General features: G+C 38.8%; 1 protein-coding gene across 9 annotated transcripts in view; it reads right to left on the bottom strand.

Annotated features, from left to right (window-relative positions):
- Positions 1-20,990: 20,990 nt before the first annotated feature.
- The window catches only part of LOC138419206 (zinc finger protein 665-like), a 45,280-nt gene continuing 38,828 nt past the window's right edge, over positions 20,991-27,442 (bottom strand). For all 9 annotated transcript variants that reach the window (XM_069551652.1, XM_069551651.1, XM_069551654.1 and 6 more), the window contains one exon: positions 20,991-24,542. In XM_069551652.1, the coding sequence (XP_069407753.1) occupies positions 21,622-24,542 (2,921 nt within the window). In that variant the 3' untranslated portion in view covers positions 20,991-21,621. The remainder of the gene's footprint in view (positions 24,543-27,442) is intronic.

Genomic DNA, 27,442 nt, shown 5'->3' with positions numbered 1-27,442 from the left:
TGCCAGTCTCCTGCACAAGTCAGTGCCAATCTCGACAGCCAATTTCCTCGAATGGTGCTCAAATGATGATTTCAGATTTGAAGGCTGCTACATTAGGTAGTGCAGCTGCAGATCTTCCATTAGCTGAAAATGTTCTTTTATCCCCAGGAGGAGGTGTTTATAAATTACGGACTAATGTCTTTGGCCCACTGTCAAGAGGAACTTTTGGGTTAATTCTCGGATGAAGTAGTGCAGCATTAAGAGGATTGATTGTATTCTCAGGAGTAATTGATTCTGACTATGTTGGGGAAATTTTAATTATGGTTTCTACATCACAAACTCTTTCTCTATGGGCAGGGGAATGGATTGCACAACTTCCCTTGCTACCTTATCACCCCTTTCCTTCATATTCAAATGAGAGAGTCGGTGGTTTTGCAAGTACAGGACAAAGTATATTTTGGGAAATGCTTATTAATGACTCTCACCCTTTAATGTCACTGATTATTGAAGATAGACAGTTTGAAGGATTAGTGGATACAGGAGCAGATGTTTCAGTTATTTCTCTCCAGCAGTGGCCTAATGACTGGAAAAAAGAAAAAAGTCCTCTTGTTTTAACAGGCTTAGGATCTATAGCAGATGTGTGGAGAAGCACTCAACCTTTGTCATGCCAATTGTCTAATGGAAAGAAAGTATTTATTTCTTTTTACATTGTTAATATACCTATTAATATCTAGGGAAGGGATCTTTAGGAACAACGCTCACCATCTCGTCGGAAAACTTGTAGCCACTGCTCAGATTCCTCGAGCTCTCCCATTGAAATGGTTAACTGATGTCCCTAAATGGGTTGAGCAGTGGCCTCTTCCAAAAGTGAAGCTCGAGGTTTTAGAACAATTAGTAGAAGAATAGCTTCAATCTGGCCATATCAAACCTTCCACATCTCCTTGGAATTCCCCTGTTTTTGTCATTAAGAAAAAATCTGGTAAATGGAGAATGTTGACTGATTTAAGGGAAGTTAACAAATGTATAGAACCTATGGGAGCTTTGCAACTAGGTCTCCCTTCTGCCTTGATTCCACAGAATTGGTCTTTGATGGTTTTAGATTTGAAGGATTGCTTTTTTACTATTCCTTTGCAAATAAAAGATAGAAATAAATTTGCTTTTACTATTCCAGTGTATAATCATGGGCAGCCCATAAAACATTATCAATGGACAGTGTTGCCTCAAGGAATGATTAATAGCCCTACACTTTGTCAGGAGTTTGTTGATCGTGCTCTTATCACTGTGAGGCGACAATTTTCTAATTGTCTTCTTTATCATTATATGGATGATCTTCTATTGGCTGCTCCTAGTAAAGAGGAGCGAGATAAAGTTTTTATTCATGTGAAGAAAGCTTTAAGTGATTTTAATCTTCAAATTGCTCCTGAAAAAATTCAAACTGAATTTCCTATTTCACATTTAGGTGCTATTTTGGAACAACAAAGAATAAAACCTCAAAAAGTCCAAATTAGACGAGATAATTTGAAAACTCTTAATGATTTTCAGAAGCTTTTGGGTGATAGTAACTGCTTACGTCCCATGTTGGGGATCCCTACACATCAATTGCGTCATTTATTTTCTAGCTTGGAGGGTGATGCTGCTCTTAACAGTCCTCGATCTCTTACTTCTCAAGCAATAGAGGAATTACACTTTGTAGAGCAACGGTTGAATGAAGGGTTTCTTACTTATCTACAACAGGATCAACCTATATATTTCATAGTGTTCCATACTCCCTATTCTCCTACTGGAGTTATTGCTCAATCTGCAGGGTTGATTGAGTGGGTATTTTTACCCAATAACTATACAAAAAAGCTTACTACTTATATGGATAGAATTGCTTTCCTCATTCTGAAAGGTTGAAGCCGTATTACCCAGTTAATTGGAAGTGACCCTCAAACAATCATTACTCTACTTACTTCCACCCAGATTTCTAATTGCTTACAGTTTAATGAAAATCGGCAGATAGCTCTTGCATCTTATTCAGGGACTTTTTCTAATCATTATCCTCAATCTAAAATGATAGATTTTCTTCGACATACATCAATGGTTTGTAAATCTCCTATATCTAATATTCCAGTTGAAGGGAAAACTATTTTTACAGATGCCAATAAAAATATTGCTGGCTATTGGACTGATACTACTTCTAAAGTTGTTCCACATTCCTTTTCTTCCGTGCAGCCTGCTGAACTTTGGGCCATTTGTCTGGCATTACAGGATTTTTTTGAGATTCCTATTAATATTGTTTCTGATTCTAAATATGCAGTCTTTTCATGTATTTATCTTCCTGAAGTCACTCTACCGTTAACTTTAAAAACTAATATTGATAAGTTACTTTTTCAGGTCCAACAATTATTAATCAGGCGAACAAACCCTGTCTTTTTTTACTCATATTCGAGCTCATTCTTCTCTCCCCGGACCATTATCTCAAGGAAATGCAAATATAGATGCCTTACTTTATCCTTTACAGTCTTCAACACAAGAACATTCCTTACATCATACTAATTCTAAAGGGTTACAAAAAACTTATTCGTTAACACGAAAGCAAGCTCAACGCATTGTTCATTCCTGTTCCATATGTGCACTGTTTGTTTTGCCCTTTGCCCCTCCTGGAGTAAATCCCAGAGGACTACAATCTAACCAAATCTGGCAAATGGATGTTGTTTTTATTTCCTTATTCGGTAAACAGAAATATGTTCATCATACTATAGATACTTATTCTCACTTTCAGTGGGCTTCTGCTTTAAGTTCAGAAAAGGCTGATTCCGTTATTACTCATTTACTATTTTGTTTTGCTATTATGGGCGTACCTATAGAATTAAAAACTGATAATGCTCCTGCATATCAATCCTCTAAATTATCTCAATTTTTAGAACAATATCATATTAAGCACACTTTTGATATTCCTTATAGCAGTCAAGGACAAGTTATAATTGAAAGAGCTAATCGAACTCTTCGAGAATACATTGAAAAAATTAAAAAGGGGGGAAAGGCCATTATGATATCACCAAGGGATGTATTAAATAAAACATTATTAACTCTTAATTTTTTGAATGTCTGGGGAAAAAGTAAGATGACTCCAGCAGAACAGCATTTTGGCAGTTCAGAAGAGAAGACAAAAAGCTTTGAACATTCCCGGGTATGATATAAGGATGAGATACAGGGATGGATTCCAGCAGTACTTCATTTCTTGGGGCGAGGGTATGCTTTTATTTCTGTGAGTGATTCCAGGATCTGGGTTCCATTGAGATTGGTGAAGTTTCAGGATGAGCGACCCATTCGTGCGCCAGTTTCAGGAGCTGTCCATGCAGAGGACCTTCACCTTTGTGACAGGAGAGGCAGGTCCACCGACATGGGGACAGTTGAAGAAGCTGACTCAAGAAGCTGAGAAAACATTGCCCAAAGCAGGACAACCACTGAATCCTGCTAATCTTTTGTTGACCATGATGGCGGTGGTAACTTGTCAGGTAATGTATGTGGAAGCTGCAAACTATACCTATTGGGCCTATATCCCTAATCCTCCTTTGGTGCGGGTGGTATCCTGGGGTGAAGTAGAAGTCCAAGTCTGTACTAATGAAACTAACTTTTTCCCTCCACCTGATTGTGGAGGGATTGAGCAATTATCCCAGCATGTACAGAATTATAATGTTACTAATCTCACTATAGCAGCTGAAGGTATTCCTTTATGTATAGGAGGGCATTCTTTTCGTCTGTCTACAAAAACACATTCACATTATTCTTATAATACTTGGGGAGTTAATTATAGGGGACAACACTTCGCAGTTTTTACTGTGCTCATTTCTTCTCATGGTTTTAACACTTCACGGTCTTATTTAAATAAGAGTAAGGGGGTACATATGTCCCTCTGCCCTGCTTCATTTTTTGAAGCATCTCTATCACGTCTGGAGTGGGAACATTGCAGGGATCATGACCCTCATCTAGTTATGAATTATTCAAATCATACAATTGTAGATTGCAGTCCTACTCATGGGGAATTTTTAGAAAATGATCTAATCGATCTTTAAAATGGCATCGCATAAATGGTACCCTGAATGGTCAAGGAAATGAAACTGTAAAATGGCAACATTTTGCATTGGTTCCACCTCAATTGCAAACGGATGGGTACCCTCAATTACAAGGGGAAATATGGAAATTATGGGCAGTGTCAGGTAACCTTACTATATGGATGGGAAACTTTGCTTTGAATATTAATGATCCTAGAGGGCCGTTTCAAGTTCATTTGCATATTAATAAATCTTACTCTGCTATAGCATGTGTAAAATTTCCTTATTCTTTACTGTATGGGCAATGGATTTGGAATGAAATTTTGGGAGTTATATCAAGTTCTGATTGTAATTTGACTCAATGTATAAACCGTTCCTGGTGGGAAAATGTTGAAAACAAGATGGTCCATTCCAGTAATTACTCTTTGGTTACTGTGAAAGCACGGACTGAACTCTGGTTGCCTGTTAATCTTACTCGGCCTTGGTCGGGCTCTTTTGCTGTCACTCCTCTTGTGAATGCTGTACAAACTTCTCCATCGATCCCGAAAAATGCTTGGCATCGTCATCGCATCAATTCTCGCCGTGGCTTCAGTAACAGCAACAGCAACTGTAGCAGGTCTTGCTTTGCATCAAGGCATACAGACTGCTGATTTTGTCAGGGAGTGGCATAAAGATGCTCATTTATTGTGGCAACAACAGCATGATTTGGACGCTCAATTGGCTACTGATGTATTGAATTTACAACACACTGTTTCCTGGTTAGGAGATCAAGTGACTGTGTTAGCTACAAGGAGTGTGTTAAAATGTGATTGGAATTCATCCCACCTATGTGTAACCCCTGTTCCCTTTAACATGAGTGAAGGTTGGGAAAAGGTGAAAAGGTCTTTGATGGGACACCAGAATTTAACTGCTGAAATTATGGAATTGGAACAAACTATATTGTCAACTTTTAGTAAGACGCTGCCTGATATTCTTGGTTCTGATATACTGAAGAGTCTTCAAGAAGGGTTAGATAACCTTAATCCTTGAGGGCATGTATCTGCATTGTTAACAACATCCTTTGTGAATATTTTGTTAATTGTTGCTTATGTTTTATTGCTTTTATAGTCTACCGGCGCTGGCGAAAAGGGAAACAATTGAAAGAAGAAGCTTTGCTTATTCAAGCACCTGCAAGAAAAGAAAGGGGGAGATGTAGGGAACAAGGAATAAGGAGGGTTGGGAAGCGCTTGCAAACAAGACACTCAACCAGGGCTGAACATTCTTGCAAATGAGATGTTCTGCCCAGTGTAGGGAACAAGGTATAAGGAAGGTCAGGAAGTGCTTGCAAACAAGACACTCAACCAGGGCTGAACATTCTTGCAAACGAGATGTTCTGCCCAGAATCCTCTGTTTGTTCCCGTGGGAAAAGAACATTTCTTGCACACAAGGATGTTTCTCTGATTCCTCAAAAGGAACAGGCCCGGGGACAAAATGGATTCTAAGTTGATAAGGAAGTTCTCAAAACATTAAGTCTTAGCTGTAGTAAATAAGTTAAGGAAAAGGTTATCTCACCCCGCGCCTGGGCACTGTATAGTCACTGAATCATAGTGTCTGGCAACTTGCCTTGTAGACTGTTGTGCAAAAGATATAAAATAAAGCAGCTGCAAGAAGCAGCAGAAAGATTCTAACCACTCTGCAGGTTGGTGTTTCATTCCGTCGCCAGCATTTGGCTACATAATATTGACACATGGTGGGAGAATTCATCACTCCTTGAGGCAATACAGTCCACTGATATCATTTATTAGGCCCGATATGATTAGAATAAGGAAGAGAGAAAGCAAATCTCTCTGGGTCTAGAGGGTGTAAAGGTATAGTAAAAAAGCAATCTTGTAAATCTATAATAATAATATGCCAGTTTTGAGGGATAGTGGTAGGTGATGGAATTCCTGGTGGCAATGCACCCATAGGTTTCAGATAGTATTAATTTTTCTAAGGTCTGTTAAGAGATGCCATTTGCCAGATTTCTTTATTACAAAAATAGGAGATTCCAAGGGGAATAAGATTCTTCAATATGCTGTGATTTCAATTGTGTATTGATAAGTTCTTTAGTAGCCTCCAATTTCTCTTTTGTGGGGGGCCATTGCTCTGTCCAACTAGGCTCGTCATTTTCGCAAGTAATTTTAATAATTGCATTGATTGTTAAGTGAGCAGTGGCCCCTAGGAAAAATGTAGAATATATATTTGAGTTTGCCATTGCATAAGTAAATCTCTTCATATTATATTGAGGGGTGTATCTATCACATAAGGTTGTAATATTGCAGGCTGGACTTTTGGTCCCTCACATGGATATATTTGGACACTGTGATAAACCTCTTGTACTTTGGGTTGAGAAACTCCTGCAATTTGGCAAGAAGTTCTCTGTATAGGCCAAGATTTGGGCCATAAATGTTTGGAAATAATAGTAATATTGGATCCAATATCAAGAAGACCAAAAAACCTTTTGCCATTAATTTTGATATTTATATTGGGTCACGCATATTCAGATCCTATTGATGTCCATAAGGACTGTTTTTGATCTGTACCGCCAAATCCACCTGTCCAGATGCCATTAGAGGAGTTAATAGACATGTACGGTAAAAGGAGTAGTTGGGCAATTTTGTCCCCCTTTTCGAACTGCCATAGTATCTGAGATGACATCATAATTTGAATTTCTCCCTTATCATCTGAATCAATTATTCCAGGGTGAACAGTAATTCCTTTAGAAGTCAAACTAGATTGGCCAAGTAACAGGCAGAAGGTTTGTGGGGGCAGAAAGTGTATCCACCTCATTAGTTTAAGTGGGACCTTATATACTTTTCAACTAGCTGCTGAGAACAAATAGAAAGAATACCTCAACATTGTAAGAGGTCTATTAGGCCCTTTCCCAAGACATACATCCTGAGATAACTTTGGTACAAGATTAGCCAGGGAGAACAGGTTCCAGACAATGTCTCTATGCAAGGTATACTGTTGCTGTGTAAGCAGGGGTACAAGTCTTGAGATATAGGTTCCCAGGCAAGATTTGTTACAATTATAATCATTACCATAGAGCCTAAGAAAAGCATTTCCATGAGTAAGACATTCAGCTGTGTAATCATTAGTTCTGGACCTAGAGAAAGGTCAGTTCTCTGGCAAGATATGTTGTTGCACAAGCCTTAAGGAAAGCATGAGTGAGAATGTTTGTCTCCTCCTTACAGGGCCTTGGACTGCGTGCCTAAGCATTAACTCTTTCATTTCCTCCTGCTTTTAGGAGAATATTGTTGCCAGGGAAAGGGGTGGAGAAATCGTTCTGTAACTTCTTCCTGCTGGGAAGGGGTGTAGACCCTAAATTGTTGAGGTAACATATTGTCCTTATCCTCATATGGAGGGTCTCTGATCCAGTGGCCCTGAGTAATAGCTAGAGGAGGCAGCAGAAACGGCAGGAGCATGAACAATCACTTGTAACTTAAATGCCTAAGCCACTTACATACAAAGTTCATTATATAGTTACAGATATAAAAGCAAACAGCAAGAACCAGATGACTACATTTATTACAGTCAGGATAATTTTGCACCAAGCAGGACTTTGTATTTGATCTTCTATAGCATCACATTGCCCTGTATGGGTTAACATTTCAAAAGTAATTTGGTTCTGGGGAGTACCAGCTCGAGCATTAGAATTGGCACGATCTCGGGCCACACCCTGAAGCCACATTGTCCACTGAAGACATTCTCCTGGTTTAAGATGAGCCCTTATCAAAAGTCGCCCAATCATAAAGTTACAAAATTTCCAGTGGAAGATGCCATAGCGTTTAAAAGTTCCATAGTAAAAGGCAAACGAGGGCGTACGTAGTTACAGCTTTTTTCATTTGTTGCATGTGAGAAAAATCAATGCCTTCCTATTGAGGTATTATTTGCCCTTAGGTGTTAGTATTTCTCAAAAACAGGAAACGCAGAGAAACCATCGGCTTCAGTGATTTGAGACTGCAAAGCCAGTAACTCAGAAAGCCTTCATCGTGACGGAGAATGAGTGGATAGTATTTTCTCATGAATACGAGTGGGCGCCAAAGGCTTATCACTGTCATCAAGAAAAGTATTGTCAGCCTTAGGGTCAAAAAGAGCCTCAGAATAATTATCGTCAGGGTCATCTTGTTCTTGAATTGAGGGGACTTTTGGTTTTGTGCCCATTGCAAGAGAAGGAAGGGGAGCACTTGGGGCAGGGCTGGTGGGAAAACTCTGAAATCTTTTATGTTGTTCTAATTGAGCCTTTTGCAAAGCTTCATCATCTAATTCATATTCATGTAACAAGTGTTCCACCTTTGTCGAATATTGGGGAGGAGAGGGGCTACAGTTACCTTGAAATGGCAGAATCACAGCTTTATTAATAAGAGCCCATAAGGGCCAGAAATCTATTGGGATAGTTTTTCCCCATCTTGAGCCTCGTTTAAGATTCTCTTCAATCTGGTTCCAAATTTCTAAATTGAAACTGCCTTCATCAGGGAACCAGGGATTATGTTCAACCACCGTTTGGAGATAAGCCTCTATTTGCTGACACGAAACTGAAAGTCCTTGAACTTACACAAAGGAGGAAAATGCAACATATTGGATCCCTTAAAGTTGAATGTCCTCTGACACTTATCCAGAGCAGACTTTACTAGATTTCTGTCAGGGAATGTACACTACAGGAGGATTCCTATGTGCTGTTTCTCATAAATCCTCTGTTCCTTATCAGTTTCTGTTGTCAGAAACCAGTGGAGTAGCACACTGCTCCGAGGACTGAGGTCATAGGATGAGACAGGCTTGAATCTCCTTCAGTAAACATTCTCCTTACAACAAAAGGGCTTAGTCTCGATCCTCTTTCTTAAGATATAGATTGTCTCCTGACCTTGTGACCATTATCAATCCCTTGTTCCCTTGGTAACGGTTGCTGTACGTTTGGTTTTCTGATCTTTATCAATATCGAAAGAAATTTCTTGTACAACAGTCTATATATACTCACAGAAATATTAAAGCACCTTTGCACCACCAGAGCTTGGGTCTCCATGTCTTTCTTTCTTTCTCTCTCTCTTTTTCTCTCTTCCACTTTCTTATCATTGACTCTGGACCGCCAGGTTCTGGTCCATTAAAGGTCCCATAGTGGCATCCAAACAGGGACTCTGGTATACGTGGCATTTCGGACAGAGGCACTCGGGACCTATTGAGGTTGGGACCTATTGAGGTCGGTAAGTACTAAGACACGGGTCAAATGGCTGGAAAGCCCCATCTTTTCTCTACTTTATTATACCATCTGTTTAAAGCTCAGGGACTTTTGGTTTCATGCCAATGAATAGAGGCTTGCTTTCAAACAGTGGTTAAATGAAATCCTTGGTTCCCTAATAAAGGTAGTTTTGATTTAGAAATTTGGCACCGGGTCAAAGAAAATGTTGAACGAGTCACCAGGCAGGGTAAAAATATTCCAGTTGATTGCTGACCCCTATGGGCTCTCATTAAAGCTGTAATTCTGCCATTTCAAGGTAAATTCTAGCCCTCCCAATACTCGACAATAGACAGAACATTTATTGCATGAATATCAAGTAGATGATAAAACTTCCCAAAAGGCCCAAGTAGAACAACATAAAATATTTCAAAATGTTCCTACTAGCCCTGCCCGGCTGCTTCAAATGCTCCTCCTCTGCCAGCAGGCACAATTCCAGAAGTCTCTCCTTGGTTAGAACCTAATGATTCTGACAACGACTCTCCTAAGTTGTTTTTTAAAGGTTCTTCAGACTGCCCTCCTGCAAGCTCCTGCTTTGAGCTTGCCCACAGGGTCAGAATTTAATTTGTTTGTCAATGAAAGAAAAGGGGTGGCCTTGGGAGTTTTGCCACAACCCCATGCCTCACCAGCAACTTCTTGCTTATCTAAGTAGAGAATTGGATGTAACTTCACGTGGGTGGCCCCACTGCCTAAGAGGAATTGGGACAGCAGCTTTATTAGCACCTGAAGCTTTAAAAATAATTAATTGATGAAATCTTACTGTCCTGACTTCTCATGATGTGAGAGGAATCTTAAATTCTAAGGTTAATATTTGGATGACAGACAGTAGGCTTCTTAAATATCAATCATTGTTGTCAGAAGGACCAGTAACTAAGCTTAAAGTCTGTGGACATTTAAATCTTGTCACTTTCCTTCCTGAGAAGGAAAATGAAACACCTGATCTAGACTGTTCCCAATTCCTAACTTTAAACTATGCAGCTTGGGAGGATCTAATGGATACCCCATTAGACAATCCTGACATGGAAATATTTACAGACAAAGAGTAGCGAGTAAATATCTTAATGGATTCTAAGTATGCCTTTTTGACTTTTACACACTCATGCTGCAATATGGAAAGACAGTTTAAAACAGCAACAGGAGAACCTATTAAGCATTTCAGAGAGATTGAGAGACTTTAACTGCTACATATTGTCCTAAAGAAGTAGCTACTATGCATTGCAAAGGGCACAGCAGGGATGGGAGTAAAGCAGCTGAAGGTAATCAGCTGGCTGACTGTCAAGCCAGAAAAGCTGCACTTTAAGAAACACTTTCACTACAGACACCCTTGATTTGGACAGGTCCTGTTGAACAGGAAAAACCACAATATACTGAGCAAGAATTAGAAAGATATAAGATAAAGGATAAAGGATGGTTACAGTCTGAGGATGGACGATTAATAATTCCTGAAAATTCTCAATGGAAAATTCATAAGGGTTTACACCAGAATTTTCATTTGGGTGCAAAGAGTACTTACCAGATGGCATCTCGTTTGTTTGAAGGTAAAAATGTAATGAAAACTTTAAAGAACATTATCCAAAGGTATGAGATTTGTCAGAAACATAACCCAAAGACTGAAAAGCTTTGTTTTTACAATGAAGTGGAAAGTATCCTGGAGAGGACTGGGAAATTGATTTTACTCATATGCCAAAAGCTAATGGGTATTCTTGCTTACAAGTTTGGGTGGATACTTTTACTGCATGGATCTTTGCATGGTTCAGCAACGACCTTCATGCACTTCTGAACAAAAAGTCCTTGGCACAGACTCATGTTTGCAAAAAATCAGCACTTACTCACTCTCCTCTGTGACAGAGGCTCTCTGAATTACAGGCTTTGCTATGACAAGTTTCTGACGCCAATGGTTTCTCCAGCTTTCCAGTTTTAAGAAATCCTGACGCTCAAGGGCACATAATACCTCAATATGATGGTATTAAACTTTTTTTACATGCAACAAATGACAAAGGCTGTAACTATGTATGGCCCACATTCTCCTGTCACTAAAGAGCTTCTAAATGTTGTGGCATCTTCTATCGGAAATTTTATTCCCTATGATTGGTGAACTTTAATAAAAGCTCTCCTTAAACCAGGAGAATATCTTCAATGGACAATGTGGTGTCATGATATAGCCAGAGATCATGCTAACAAAAATGCTCGAGCTGGCACTCCCCCAAACCAAATTACTTTTGAAATGTTACCTGGCGCCAGGCAATTTGATACCATAGAAGCTCAAATACAATGCCCTCCCTTATTGCATGAACAATGGAAAACAGTGGTCCTTGAAGCTTGGGATCGAATTACTCCTCAAAGAGAGCCTACAGGTAGCTACGCTAAAACATTACAAGGACCTAATCAACATTATGCTGGTTTTTTAGCTCGATTAGAAACTGCTATTTCCTGTACTGTAATCAGAGAAGCAGCCAAAAAAACAGCTAGAGAAATTACTTGCTTATGAGAATACAAATCAGGAATGTCAAAGAGCTATCGTTCCAATTCGTGAGACTGGGACTATTATTGATTATTTGAAGGCTTGTCGCAATCTAGAATCAGAAAGTCAAAAGATGCAAATGCTAGCTAAGACAGTGGCTGCTACCTTCCAGAAAGGGAAATGAAGGATACTTTACATGTGGAGATAAATACCATTTAGAAAGGGACTGCCCTAAGAAGGCTAATAGAAAGCTTCGAAGAATCTGCCCTCGCTGACATAGAGGAATGTATTGGGCAAAGACTGTAAATCTAAATTTGATCTTGAAGGAAAACCTATTCTGGGAAACTCCAAACAGGGGATCCCCCCTACCCCCCACCGCCAGGTCCCCTACAACAAAAACCAGGGGCAACTTCTATCTTTTCCCTCAAACCCTCAACATCTGGCAGTGTTGCCATCAATATACCAGCCCTAAATGATTTTTCCCTTTACCCTCAAGCAGCCTCTTCTAGAGTACCTACCGGACTTTTTGGACCCCTGCCCCCACAAAATTTTGGTCTTTTACTTGGCCAATCTAGTTTGACTTCTAAAGGAATTACTGTTCACCCTGGAGTAATTGATTCAGATTATAAGGGAGAGATTCAAATTATGATGCCATCTCAGATTCTATGGCAATTCAAAAAGGGGGACAAAACTGCTCAATTACTTCTTTTGCCTTACATTTCTATTAACTCCTCTAATAATGTATGGACAAGCAGATTTGGCAGATCAAAAACAATCCTTATGGACATCATTGGTATCTCAATATGCCCGACCACATATAAATATCCAAATTAATGCTTCAAGATTTTCTGGTCTGCTTGACACTGGATCTGATATTACTATTATTTCCAGACACTTATGGCCCAAAACCTGGCCTATACAAAAAACCTCTTGTGAAACTGAAGGAATGTTTCAAACCAAAGTACAAGAAATTTATCAAAATAGTCAAATCTACCCATATGAAGGACCAAAAGGTCAGCCTGCAACATTAAGACCTTATGTGATAGATGCACCCCTTAATCTAATAGGAAGGAACTTACTTATGCAATGGCAAACTCAGATATACATTCCACAGTTTTCCTAGGGGCCACTGCTCATTTAACAAAGCAATGATTAAAACAACTTGGAAGAATGACGAGCCTATTTGCACAGAACAATGGCCCCTTATGAAAGAAAAATTACAGGCTACTAAAGAACTTATAGACACACAATTAGAATGAAAACATATTGAGGAATCTTACTCTCCTTGGAACTCTATTGTTATAAGAATGAAATCTAACAAATGACATCTCTTAACAGACCTTAGAAAAGTTAATGCATGTATGAAACCCATGGGTGCACTACAACCAGGGATCCCATCCCCTACTACTGTTCCTCAAAACTGGCACATTATTATTACTGATTTACAAGATTGCTTTTTAAATATATCTTTACACCCTTTAGACCGAGAGAGATTCACTTTCTCTCTCCCTTTTCCTAATCACATCGGGCCTCATAAAAGATTTCAATAGACTGTGTTACCTCAAGGTATACTAAACAGTCCTATTTGTCAAAATTTTGTAGCCAAGGCTTTACATCCAATGTGACAGCAATTCCCTCATGCATGTATCATTACTAATATACTGTAACTACAAAAAGGAGAAGTGAGATTTTTGACACTGAATGGCCATGATATTCATTCTTTAGACTCCAGAAAAAACTGATTAAAATAAAAATTTTTTTGAAATTGCAAAACCAGTTCTTCTTACATGTGCAGTTAGGAAAAGGTTAACTTGTTAAAATACTTTTTCGGAGCTCGAAATCTGCTTGGGAAACAAAAACAGGCCTAAGAAAAAACCTAAAGTTAACTCTTATCATGTCCTTGGGATACACAGCCCACTCTATCTGGGTCTCCAGCCATAAACAAATGGGTGGAACTCAGGAAAAAAAAATTATATATATATATATATATATATCTACATAGATATATATCAAAAAGATATTTTAAATGTCAAGTGGAAAACTATATCTGTCTATCTAAAATTATCTATGTCTCAATGTATGTCTTTGTTTTTGGATAATATGAAATTAACAAGCTTTATTTAAATAAACGGTAACCCACTCCAGTACTCTTGCCTGGAGAATCCCACGGACGGAGGAGCCTGGTAGGCTACAGTCCATGGGGTCGCAAAGAGTCAGACATGACTGAGTAACTTCACTATTCACTATTTAAATTCAAGTTCATATGAACTGAAAAATATTCAATATTAAATGTTTATTTAAATATAAATTAAATATAATTGTTTGCTAGTCTAATTAAGACATGTCTTAAATCATCATTATATAATACTTTTATTGTGCCTAGATTTAAGGTAAACTAAGTTTGTCAACAGAAAAGTAACTCTTTATATATATATATATATATATATAAATATATAAATGAGATAAAACTTTTAGATAAACTCTAATAAAAATAATTATATTTTCAAAATGTCTACCAGAAATAATCTCTTAGGATTGGGTTAACTTAAATTCATATAACTGTACTAAACGAAATAAGAAAAGTTTATTAAATAGCTAGGTCATTTCCAAATAAAGTAAGATTTTAGAACACTACTGAACACTAACTTCCTCTTACAAAAAGTTTTTCTTACAGAAAAAATAAAGAGATTTTAGACTAGTAATAAATATATATTTTATTTGTCATAATGATGAACACAAACATATAAAAAAGGTTTCTGTCAAATGAAAGAGAATTTTATGGCAAATGGATGGAACTCATTGCTCTGAACTTTCTTCCTCTTCCTTCTTACATGTCTCGACCAATACAAATTCTTCTTTTACATGGGCCACACCTCTCCGAGATGAAACTACACGTTATAACCCACCTGTTAGCTTACTTTGCAATAATGAGAACGCCTAATTCTATAAAAACAGACAATGACCCTGCCTGTATTTCTAAGCATTTCAAACAATTTTTACATCATTCTCTATTAAACAGACATTTCTTATAATCCACAAATACAAGACACAGTTAAACAAACACATTACACACTGAAACTACAAATAAAAAATTAAATACGGGGGAATACACAGGAACACTTTTATCTTCCTTATCCAGAGCAGAGTTTACTAGATTCCAACGCAATATGTTCTTTAAGCCTTAGTTATACTATTGTTAATATAGCTTTGTTTTAAATTTTTTAAACTTACCGCAAGGAGATATCTTGACATGAGCAGAAAAACATTTCGAGGAACTGAAGGACTCTTCTCTTCCTCTGCCCATTTGGTACCAAGACAGGTTGAATAAACAATGGAAATCTGGGAAATTAATCTTATAGAAAGAGGGGTATGCTTGTATTTCCTCAGATGGATCCAATGAACTCACATGGCTTCCTCTTTGGAAGATCCGACCCAAGGGGGTCCCAGCCTTCAACATAGAATGAGACAACAAAAACCCCAGGAGGAAGAAATTCCAATACAGGCCATGGTGGCTCTAAGGATCTCCAGAAAGCACGGCCCTCGGCGGCATCAACCTTATGATCTCCTGTCTTGGGGAACAAATAAAAACCCTTACTAATCAAATTGAGGGGCATCCCTGGTGGCTCAGATGGTAAAGCGTCTCCCTGCAATGTGGGAGACGGGGTTCGATTCCTGGGTCAGGAAGATCCCCTGGAGAAGGAAATGGCAATCCACTCCAGCACTCTTGCCTGGAAAATCCCATGGACGGAGGAGCCTGATAGGCTGCAGTCTATGGGGTCACAAAGAGTCGGAAACGACTGAGTGACTTCACTTCACTTCAATCAAGCTGAAAATCCGGTTTCTCAATAGAAAATACCTGTGAGTCCTGAAAATATTTTTGTTCCCTGCTTGCTCTGCTTGCTGGCACCTCCCCTCAACTCAAGCTGAACTAATCAATCACACTGGGCTTACATACTCAACCCGCCTTTACTTCAGATTGTAGAATGGACAGAGAAAGGACCAACGTAATAACCAATGACTCCATGCATATGCCTTCTCCCTGGAGCCTTAAACGGCCCTCACACCCTGAAGAAGAAGGGAAACTAATATCTCTCTAGATTATGAAGTCCTTCCTTTGTGTATGGGCCCAGCAAAATTATGCATAAACGTTAGCAGACAAACTTGGGCTTTTGCCCTGCCTCCAAAAGAGGACTTTCGGATGTTCCTTAGATTATTTACTGCCCTTTCTTTGTCCGTGAACCACGTTTATACTACTGAAACTTTAGGGAAAGAACAAAGAACACTATCCAAAGCGTTTACTAATAAGAACTTTAAATATACTCCAGTTTACTGGGACAAGTGTCAGGCCAATCAGGAAAATTAATGTTTGTGGCTAATCATACAATTGTCGATTGGGGACCCCATGGTATGTGGTTATCTAACTGCTCAGATATTAACAGCACTGCGTGTGATTAAGCTACTCAAAAAGCATAGAAGGGTAGTAGCACTATAACGGAATATTACCATGACAAAGGACTTCTTGGGTGGCTTGACGGTGGAATGGCACCCACCTCATCCTTGAAAAAACCAGATTGGGCCTGAACAATGGGACACCTGGAAACTTGCTTCGAGCACCGAAGAATTTAGGACTTGGATTGGACATTTCACAGGGACTAACTGTAGTCACAGAAACTATTTCTTTCGTTATAATCAAACATATTTCATACAAGCTTGTGTTCCCCTTCCTTTTGTTCTAGCTATAGGAAGTTTACAATTCAATAAGACTTTACGTTCTGTAACTTGTATAAATTGCAAATTATATATTTGTCTTAGCTCTTGTTTCCTTAAGAAATGAATCCCTTTTGATTCTTCGATCTTGACGTAGTCTGTGGTTACCAATAAATCTCCAGCGGCCCTGGGAAGAAGGGCCCATAGCTGGACTTGCTTCCTAGTTATTTACTAAACTGCTCCAGTGATCAAGACGATTCACTGGATGGCTGATTCTTGGCATTTGGGGATTAACAGCTATTTGCACCACTGCTGCCATCACTGGCATTGCTTTACAAACCTCAATTCAAACACATCATTTTATCCAAAATTGGACTAAAGATGTTCATACTATGTGGGCCACTCAGGCTCAGACAGATGAGGATATTCAAAATGAAATACAGGAACTAAAATCAGTCATCAAATGGGTTGGAGATCAATTAATAGATGTACAAAAACAGGTGATGCTAAAATGTGACTGGAATTCTACTCAATTTTGTGTTACACCTGTTCAATTCAATAATAGTACCTAGAACTGGGAACAAATCAAATTTCATTTGCAAAATCTACATGATAATGCCTCTCTGAATGTACAATTTTTATAAAAAGAAATCTTTGGAACTTTTTCTAAAAATCTGCCCTCTTCCACTAATTTTGAAACTTTAGCTGAACAACCAGCTGATCAATTATCTGGGTTAGACCCACGCGGATGGTTTCAAAGCATTACTCACAGCACTGGTCTGGAACTGTAATTTTGGTGATTGTCTTGACAATTATATTTGTCGTTCACCATTGCCTTCATGTAAAATTGTTAGAACTGAACAAACTCAAATGGTCAGAACCCTTTTTACAAACGTTATAAATAAGTAGGAATTGTCAGGGAATGTTTAACAGGAGGATTCCAACATGCTGTTCCTCATAAATCCTCTGTTCCTTATCAGTTTCTGTTGTCAGAAACCAGTGGAACAGCACGCCGCTCCCAGGACTGAGGTCATAGGATGAGACAGGCTTGAAACGCCTTCAGTAAACATTCTCCTTACAAAACTGCTTAGTCTTGATCCTCTTTCTTGAGATATGGATTGTCTCCTGAGCTTGTGACCATTATCAATCTCTTGTTCCCTTGGTGATGGTTGCTGTACATTTGGTTTTCTGATTTTTATCGAAAGAAATTTCTTGTACAAGAGCCTATATATACTCACAGAAAGATCATTAAAGCACCTTTGCTCCATCACAGCTTGCGTGCCCATGTCTTTCTTTCTTTCTCTTTCTTTCACTTTCTTATCGTTGACTCTGGATCGCCAGGTTCTGGTCCATTAAAGAACCCCAACAGATTCCAACGCAATATACTCCTTAATCCTATAATTATTGTTAATACAGCTTTATTTGCATAGAAATTTTAAACTTGCCACAAGGGGATACTTTGACAAAGCATAAACATTTTGAGGCATTGAAGGATACCTCCCATCCTCTCCCCATTTGGTATCAAGACGGGTTTTGGATTTCTCCAGATGGACCCAATGAAATCAGTTGGCTCCCTCTTCGGAAGATCCGCCCCAGGGGAGCCACCACCATCAAGATAGAGAAGAAACGGTGAAATCCCCAGGATGAGGAGTTTCCAGTACAAGCCATGGCGACTTGAAAATTTCCAAGAAACACTCCACTCGAGGTCATCGAACTTACGATTTCCCCACTTGGGGACAGATAAAAACGCTTACTAATCAAGCTGAAAATCTGGTCTCTCAACAGAGAATGCCTAGAGATCCTAAAAATATTTTTGTCGCTATGCTTGCTTTTGCTTCCCCTGCTAGGGTGACTTGATTAATCACACTTATTGGGCTTATATACCCAACCCCCCTTTATTGCAGGTTGTCAAATGGACAGATATAGGACCGGTTGTATCCATTAATGATATGTATGCCTCCTCCTTGGAGCTTGGAGGGGCCCTCTCATCCTGAGGACGAAGGAAGATTAATTAACATTCCTCTAGGCTATAAAATCCTTCCTTTATGCATGGGCCCAGCAGAATTATGTATTAATGTTAGTCGACAAATATGGGCTTTCATCCTGCCTCCAAAAAAGAACTTCCACACATTGTTTAGACTGTTTACTGTCCTGTCCTTTTATGAGAACCATGTCAATACTACTAAAACTCTAGGACAAGAATAAAAGTTGGAATGTAAGGGGTTTACTTATAAGGATTTTAAATATACTCCTGTTTGTTGAGATAGATGTCAAGCTAAATCATGGAAATTCATGTTTGTGGCCAATTACACCATTGTTGATTGGGGACCCTATGGTATGTGGTTATCATACTGCTCAGATGATATTAACAGTACTATGTGTGATTATGTTACTCAAGTAACATGGAAGATTACCAACAGTTCAATGGAACACTTCCATGACAAAGGACTCCTTGGCTGGCTTGATGGTGAAATGGCACCTCCTCGCCCTCAAATTGTCCTCAGTAAACAAATTGGGCCTGAACAATGGGACATCTGGAAACTTTCTACAAACACTGAAAACTTGGAACCTGGACTGGATATTTCACAGGGACCAGTCATAGTCACATTAACTATTCCTTCCATTATAATCATTCATATTTTATACAAGCTTGCGTTCTCCTTCGTTACTGCCATAGGAAACTTACAACTTAATAAGACTTTATGTTCTGTGACTTGTATAGATTGCAAATTGTATACTTATCTTAATTCCTCTATTTCTCTAAAAACACAAATCCCTTTTGATTCTTTGATCTCAATGTAGTCTGTGGTTGCCAGCAGATCTCCAACGACCCTGGAAAGAGGACCCATGGCAAGACTTACCTCCCAGTTACTCACTAAATTACTCTGATGATCTAAGTGATTAATTAGATGCTTGATTCTTGGCATTTTGGGATCAACAGCCATTTGTACCACTGCCGCTGTCGCAGACACTGCTTTACAAACTTCAATTCAAACACAAATCTTTATTCGACTGGACTAAAGATGCTCATACTATATGGGTCACTCAGGTTCAGAAAGATGAAAAAGTTCAAGATAAAAATCAGGAATTAAAAAACAGCCATCCAATGGGTTGGAGACCAATTAGCAGATTTATGAAAACAAGTATTATTAAATTGTGATTGGAATTCTACTCAATTTTGTATCACTCCTATTCGGTTCAACCACAGTTCTTACAATTGGGAAAAAATCAAATTTCATTTGCAAGATGTGCATAATAATGCTTCCTTAAATGTACAATTGTTGTAAAAGGAAATCCTTGAAACCTTCTCTAAGAGTCTACCCTCTTCCAACAATTTGGAAACCTTAGCTGAACAGCTAGCTGATCAATTATCTGGGCTAGACCCTCAAAGATGGTTTCAAGACATTACACATAGTATTGGATCTGGAACTATAATGCTGATAATTATCCTGGTGATTATAATTGTAACATACCAATGCCTTTCAACTAAAATTGTTCAAACTAAACAAACTCACTTGCTCAGGGCCTTTTTTGCAAAAGTATCTACAGTCATCCCCAATTATGAAAAAGTAAAAAAGGGGGAACTGTCAGGGGACATTCAACTTTAAAGGACCCAACATGATATTTTCTTCTTTTGTGTGCCAAATCTCAAGGACTCTATTCTTTATCAGGTCTGGAAAACAGGAACAAGCCGAGCTGCACGCAGTTCTCAGGACTGAGGTCATGAGAAAGAGCATCTGCTTGGATTCCCTTCAGTGACTCCCTTCAGTGACCTTTTACTTGAAGGTAATCTATTCAGTTATGCCCCTCTTCCTCAGGGTATGGAATGCTTTCTGGCCCTTTCAAGATTGTTATTTGCTTCACTTTGTTTTTCCCCAATGTTTTTACTGCCTAAAGCTGCCTTGTATAAAGATATATAACCATGCGTTTTTGCAAATAAAGCACCCTTGTTTCACTCGAGACTTGGGTCCTATGCTTCCTTCTCGTGGACTCCATTCCTCAGGTCCCGGTCTACAAAGACCATGACAGCTCTGTCTTCAATTTCCACAAGTAAGAGTAACTCTTCTTTAATCATACATACAACAGTTCTTTCTATCCAGTGGAGAACATGACCCTATTCCTATGCATTGTTCCTAGCACACCATCAGTCCCTGGTAACTGTCCCTCTCCTCCCTACGAAAAGCCCAGGCCTTTTAACATCTGCCTACTCTGTTCAAGGTCAGTTGGTAGAACATTATGTTTTATAACAGGCTGGACTATGTACAGAAGGGCTTCCTGATTCTACTGACAATGATGAGTCATGTCTTATTACAATATTTTCTCTCCTCCCCGTTGCTAATTCACACTCACTATTGAATTTTGTAATTCAGGCTGTGTGCTTTTCCAGGAAACATGGATGTGAATGAATTGTATCTAATGAAGTCGGTCCCTTCATCTCATTGAATCCTTCCCAGAGACCATTGTGAAATGCATGTAGCAAATGCATTTGATCAATGTATTACCAAAGCCAAGCTCTTAGAGCTCACCACACAACAGGCCAATAAACTGAGACTACTTGTTGGGCAAGGAATAGTGACTTTATTCAGAAAGCCAGGGGACCAAAAAGATGGTGGACTGCTGTCCGAAAGAATCATCTTTGCTGAGGTAGAATTCGGGTTTCTTTTACACGAAAAGATCTCTATAGCTTCTCTTCAAATATGGACTTACTGCAGTTGCTGAGTACCCGAACTAAAGTCATCAGAGAATACATAGAGTGAAAAAGGTAAAGGATTTGCCACAACCACTGAGTCTGGGAAGTATGGCTCCCCTACGTTCCTATCTGGTGACTTTTGGGTAAGATCCTTGCCACACACATTACATTGCTGTGTGTTTTCTCCAGGATAAGTACTCTGATACTACTGGTGAGATGTGAGGATAGGGTACTGTTTTGTTTTGTTTTTTAATTTGTGAAATTGGTGAGGAATCTTTCTAGAATGAATTCATGTTCTAAAAACCTGACTAATAAATACATTTATATCTCCCTTCTATCCAGTATGAATTTTCTCATGAAGGCTAAGATGTTGCCACATTCATGATATTTGTATGGTTTTTCAGCAAGATGAATTCTCTGAGCAACTGTAGGGTGTGAATTTTGAAATTTGAAATTTGAAGACTTCTACCATATACCACATTCACATGAGTTTCTCTCATGTATGGATTTTCTGATGTTTAGCGAGTGCTGAGACCTGAATAAAGGATTTTCCACACTTGAAACATTTGAAAGGTTTCTCTATATGTATTCTCCAATGATTTTTAAGGAGTGAATTTTGACTGAAGAACTTGCCACACTCATTACATCTGAAAGGTCTCTCTCCAGTATGAATTCTCCAGTGAAGTTGAAGATGTGGTTTTTGACCGAAGACTTTTCCACACTCATCACATTTGTAAGGTTTCTCTCCAGTATGAACTGTCTGATGACTTAAAAGGGTTGACTTTAGACGAAAGGCCCTGCCACAGTCATCACATTTGTAACGTTTCTCTCCAGTATGAACTGTCTGATGACTTAAAAGGTTTGACTTTAGATGAAAGGCCTTGCCACATTGATCACATTTGTAAGGTTTCTCTCCAGTATGAACTGTCTGATGCCGTAAAAGGCTTGACTTTAAACGAAAGACCTTGCCACACTCATCACATTTGTAAGGTTTCTCTCCAGTATGAACTGTCTGATGACTTAAAAGGGTTGACTTTAGACGAAAGGCCTTGCCACAATCATCACATTTGTAACGTTTCTCTCCAGTATGAACTGTCTTATGCCTTAAAAGGGTTGACTTTAGACGAAAGGCCTCGCCACACTCATCACATTTGTAAGGTTTCTCTCCAGTATGAACTTTTTGATGACTTAAAAAGGTTGACTTTTCACGAAAGGCCTTGCCACACTCATCACATTTGTAAGGTTTCTCTCCAGTATGAACTGTCTGATGACTTAAGAGGTTTGACTTTTCACGAAAGGCCTTGGCACACTCATCACATTTGTAACGTTTCTCTCCAGTATGAACTGTCTTATGCCTTAAAAGGGTTGACTTTAGACGAAACGCCTTGCCACAATCATCACATTTATAACGTTTCTCTCCAGTATGAACTGTCTGATGACTTAAAAGGCTTGATTTTACACGAAAGGCCTTGCCACACTCATCACATTTGTAACGTTTCTCTCCAGTATGAACTGTCTGATGAGTTAAAAGGGTTGACTTTAGACGAAAGGCCTTGCCACACTCACCACATTTGTAAGGTTTCTCTCCAGTATGAACTTTTTGATGACTTAAAAAGGTTGACTCTTCACAAAAGGCCTTGCCACACTGATGACATTTGTAAGGTTTCTCTCCAGTATGAACTGTCTGATGACTTAAACGGGTTAACTTTAAATGAAAGGCCTCGCCACACTCATCACATTTGTAAGGTTTCTCTCCAGTATGAACTGTCTGATGACTTAAAAGGGTTAACTTTAGACGAAAGGCCTCGCCACACTCATCACATTTGTAACGTTTCTCTCCAGTGTGAATTGTCTGATGACTTAAAAGGCTTGACTTTACACGAAAGGCCTTGCCACAATCATCACAATTGTAAGGTTTCTCTCCAGTATGAACTGTCTTATGCCTTAAAAGGCTTGACTTTACACGAAAGGCCTTGCCACACTCATCACATTTGTAAGGTTTCTCTCCAGTATGAACTGTCTGATGGCTTGAAAGGGTTGATTTTAGACGAAAGACCTTGCCACACTCATCACATTTGTAAGGTTTCTCTCCAGTATGAACTGTCTGATGACTTAAAAGGGCTGACCCTAGACGAAAGGCCTTGCCACACTCATCACATTTGTAAGGTTTCTCTCCAGTATGAACCGTCTGATGACGCGTAAGCTTTGAATTTCGACCAAAGACTTTGTCACAGATATCACATTTAAATAATTTCTTTCTTGTATGACTTTTCTTATGTCTCCTGAGGTATGAGCTGTGAGCAAAGGCCTTGCCACACTCATCACATATGTAAGGTTTCTCTCCAGTATGCACTGTCTGATGACTTAAAAAGGCTGAATTTTGGTCGAAGACTTTGTCACATATATCACATTTAAATAATTTCTTTCCTGTATGAATTTTCTTATGTCTCCTGAGGTATGAGCTGTGAGCAAAGGCCTTGCCACACTCATCACATTTGTAAGGTTTCTCTCCAGTATGAACTGTCTGATGATTTGAAAGGCTTGACTTTACACAAAAGGCCTTGCCACACTCATCACATTTGTAAGGTTTCTCTCCTGTATGAACTGTCTGATGCCTTAAAAGGCTTGACTTTACACAAAATGCCTTGCCACACGCATCGCATTTGTAAGGTTTCTCTCCAGTATGAACTGTCTGATGCCTTAAAAGGCTTGACTTTACACGAAAGGCCTTGCCACACTCATCACATTTGTAAGGTTTCTCTCCAGTATGATCTATCTGATGACTTAAAAGGGTTAACTTTACACGAAAGGCCATGCCACACGAATCACATTTGTAAGGTTTCTCTCCAGTATGAATTGTCTGATGACTTAAAAGGCTTGACTTTACACGAAAGGCCTTGCCACACTCATCACATTTGAAAGGTTTTTCCCTGTGTGCTTTGAGTTCTTGTGTTGTTACTGAAGGATTCATAAAATCATTCCCATATATATTAGAAACACTGGTTTGGACACAAGGGGGAATTCTTTGAAGTGATGAAAATGAGAAACTGTTGTTGACAGAACTCTTAACTCCATTATATTCAGAAATTATTCCACCAGTTTGAAACATCTGCAGTTTATCCTGAAAGTTAAATCCAAACCTGCTTGCAAAGGGCCTGATGCCTCCATCCTTTCTATCATGCAAATCTCTTCCATCAGGCACATTTCCATTAAGGCTTATAGCTGTGCCTTTGTAATTTCTTTTGTCATCTCTCCCCTGACACTCAAAGTCACACATATTTTCCTGACTTTCCCAAAGATGAAAATGTTTGATTTCACAGCTTTCAGGGTTTCCCAGCATCAATGTTTGGAATGTTTCTAGTTTATCACTGTTCGCTTTGGGTTCTGAATGCTTGATCACATATGTAGGTGAGATATCTACAAGATAAAAAGAATCATAGGTATCCTGCTCACAATAATTCAAAAATAAATGTTTCATGTTGAATATGTATTACACCAAAAGTAATACTTACATCAGGTTATGAAACACCACAATGATCACCTTAAGTGTTTAGAAACACTAAAGGAATATAATTCTTAACTTAAGAAAGCATAACATAAATTCACCATTAATGTAGCCTAGTTTTAAAAACCATATGCCAAACACACTCACATTGGACAATCTTATGCCAGCTCTCAAAAACAGAGTGTTTTTCTACCAGGACCCTTAGGAATGTATTGCTGGGAGCCAGCACCAGGAGTCCCGCCGGTGGCAAAGGTCATGAGGTTAAAGGATCCTACAGGTAAAGGCGAGTCCGGCCTGAAGGGAGCCTCTCTGGATTTTCTCGAGCAGCTATCCCCAAACCAGAGTCTGCCTGCCGTACTGCATATGGTTTTCACTTATGCTTCTGACATTAACAGGGGCTGTCCCCCACCACCTTCCCCTAAAAGGAATTAACATAGAGCTCCAGTCAATAAGTCTCCTGGCCGTAAAAAGAATGTCTTGGCTTAAACCCCTCTGATAGCTTTCTAACTTACCTGACCCATCTGTCCCCACTTTTACAGCTATGCATGTGATTTTTTACAACCCCCCAACCGCAAGGCACGAAGCTTAAAACATCTTAAAGATACAGAGCCTTTTTTAAAGAGCTAAGAATTGGTGTAGGTTTTCATTGTTGAGTTAATGACTGCTGCAAGGCCTCCATATCCTTTATCTTTTAGGCACCTGGAGGATATTAATCAATGTAATTGGGATGTGGAAAAAAGAATATAGTAGTTTTGATGTTAGCAATACTAGACTTTTGAGTTAATGAATTTTCTCTTTGTTATAAATCACTGTACTCCTCTTTCCATGTTATAAATTGTTGTGTCATTGCTATGGAAGAATGTAACCTTAATTAGTGCTTTCTGAGAGTGACACCAGACTTTAGTAAGAACAATACTTTTAGGGCAAATAAGTTTTCTGGTTGATGGACCCTTATCAGAAAAGGGCCATGAAATGCTAATAGGCCTCTTGGCCAGAAGGTGATGTAAATCACCTAAGACCTGTGTATACAGCTAAGTATGCAGAGAGAAAGCCTGGTGTCGATAAAGGTCAGGGCTGCTGACCCTGCATGACTTTGTATTATCCATTGATATCTATGTACAACTAGAAGTATAAAAGCTTTTCCTGGAAAATAAAGGACGGACCAGTTTCTCGGACCAGTTTCTGGAATGACTGGCTTCCCCCATGTCTTGTTTTCTTTCTTACTCTATTTTCTGGCTGATTCCCATCTGGAGCATACAGGCTCATCGTGTCTACTTATTTGCCTGGGCTTCTAAGACCCACACGAGAGCGAGCCCAAGGTGGGGCACCCTCCGCTATTCATCGGACACCTGTGGCCTTACATAGACGGTGAAAATCTCTTGTCTGAGGCTTTATTGTCTTTCTATGTAAACCAAGGAATACAGCCTCTTTCTCTCCTCTCTTCTCTTAACTGCAAACTCTTTCCTTATCTCTCTCTAAATCTATATATCTCTCTCTCCACGCTGTCCCCACTTAGAATTACCCTGGATCAACTGGGGCTGGTCCCTGGCAACATATTAATCAACAGTTGTCTCAAATTGAAAAGAAAAATATTACACTATCATTGTATTCTGCAAATTTACTGTATATAAATACATTCTAAACATACATTATATATTGTAACAGTAAATAATCCAAAACCAAGCTTACCCAATTAATAATTAACTTTTCATAATTGGTTGTTTACAATTTAAAACAAATGAGAAAATGAAGAATATGACTAAAACAATTTTTTGGAAACAACATAGTTTTTTAAATCTGCTATAGAACTACATATCCAAAAAGAAAAGGCATTTTACAATGTTAACAAGTAGTATGTGTCAACTGTATTGCAAGAATACATGCTAAAAGACCATCATCTGTAAATGACACATAAATAAAGACGTAAAATATTCACCGGTTTTCTAACAGCCAATAAACAATGCAATCTCCACCTATGTTGTTGTTGTTCAGTTGCTCAGTCGTGTGGACTATCGTGACCAGACTCCTCAGTCCATGGGATTTCCCAGGCAAGAATAGTGGAGTGGGTTGCCATTTCCTTCTCCATGGGATCTTCCTGACTCAGGAATCAGGAAGCATCTTCTGCATTAGCAGGTGAATTCTTTACCACTGAGCCACCAAGGAAGGCTAATCTCTAGCCATGCACTATTCTTAATTACCTAGTTTAATGGAACCAAAATATAACAACTAAAAAGCGAGTGCTTTGTGTATTTATTGACCAGGGTCAGACACAATATTGCTGAAAAATGTTGCAAGTGAAATGCATAGAAGATATAATGTAGTTGAGGTCTGACAGAAAACATAATTTGGTAAAGCCATTATCTTTCAATTAAAAAATAAATAAAATTTTAAGAAGATATAATGTAGAGCTAGAACAAATAATTTCACAATTTGTATGGAAATACAACAAACCTCGAATAGCCAAAGCAATTTTGAGAAAGAAGAATGGAACTGGAGGAATCAACTTGCCAGACTTCAGCCTCTACTAAAAAGCCACAGTCATGAAGACAGTATGGCACTGGCACAAAGACAGAAATATAGATCAATGGAACAAAATAGAAAGCCCAGAGAAAAATCCACACATCTATGGACACCTTATCTTTGACAAAAGGGGCAAGAATATACCATGGATTAAAGACAATCTCTTTAACAAGTGGTGCTGGGAAAACTGGTCACCACTTGTAAAAGAAAGAAACTAGATCACTTTCTAACACCATACACAAAAATAAACTCAAAATGGATTAAAGATCTAGACAGAAGACCAGAAACTATA

This window comes from Ovis canadensis, chromosome 14, assembly GCF_042477335.2.
Source record: "Ovis canadensis isolate MfBH-ARS-UI-01 breed Bighorn chromosome 14, ARS-UI_OviCan_v2, whole genome shotgun sequence".
NCBI lineage: Eukaryota > Metazoa > Chordata > Mammalia > Artiodactyla > Bovidae > Ovis > Ovis canadensis.
Note: the sequence above shows the minus strand (reverse complement) of the source record. Positions and strands in the feature narration are given on the sequence as shown.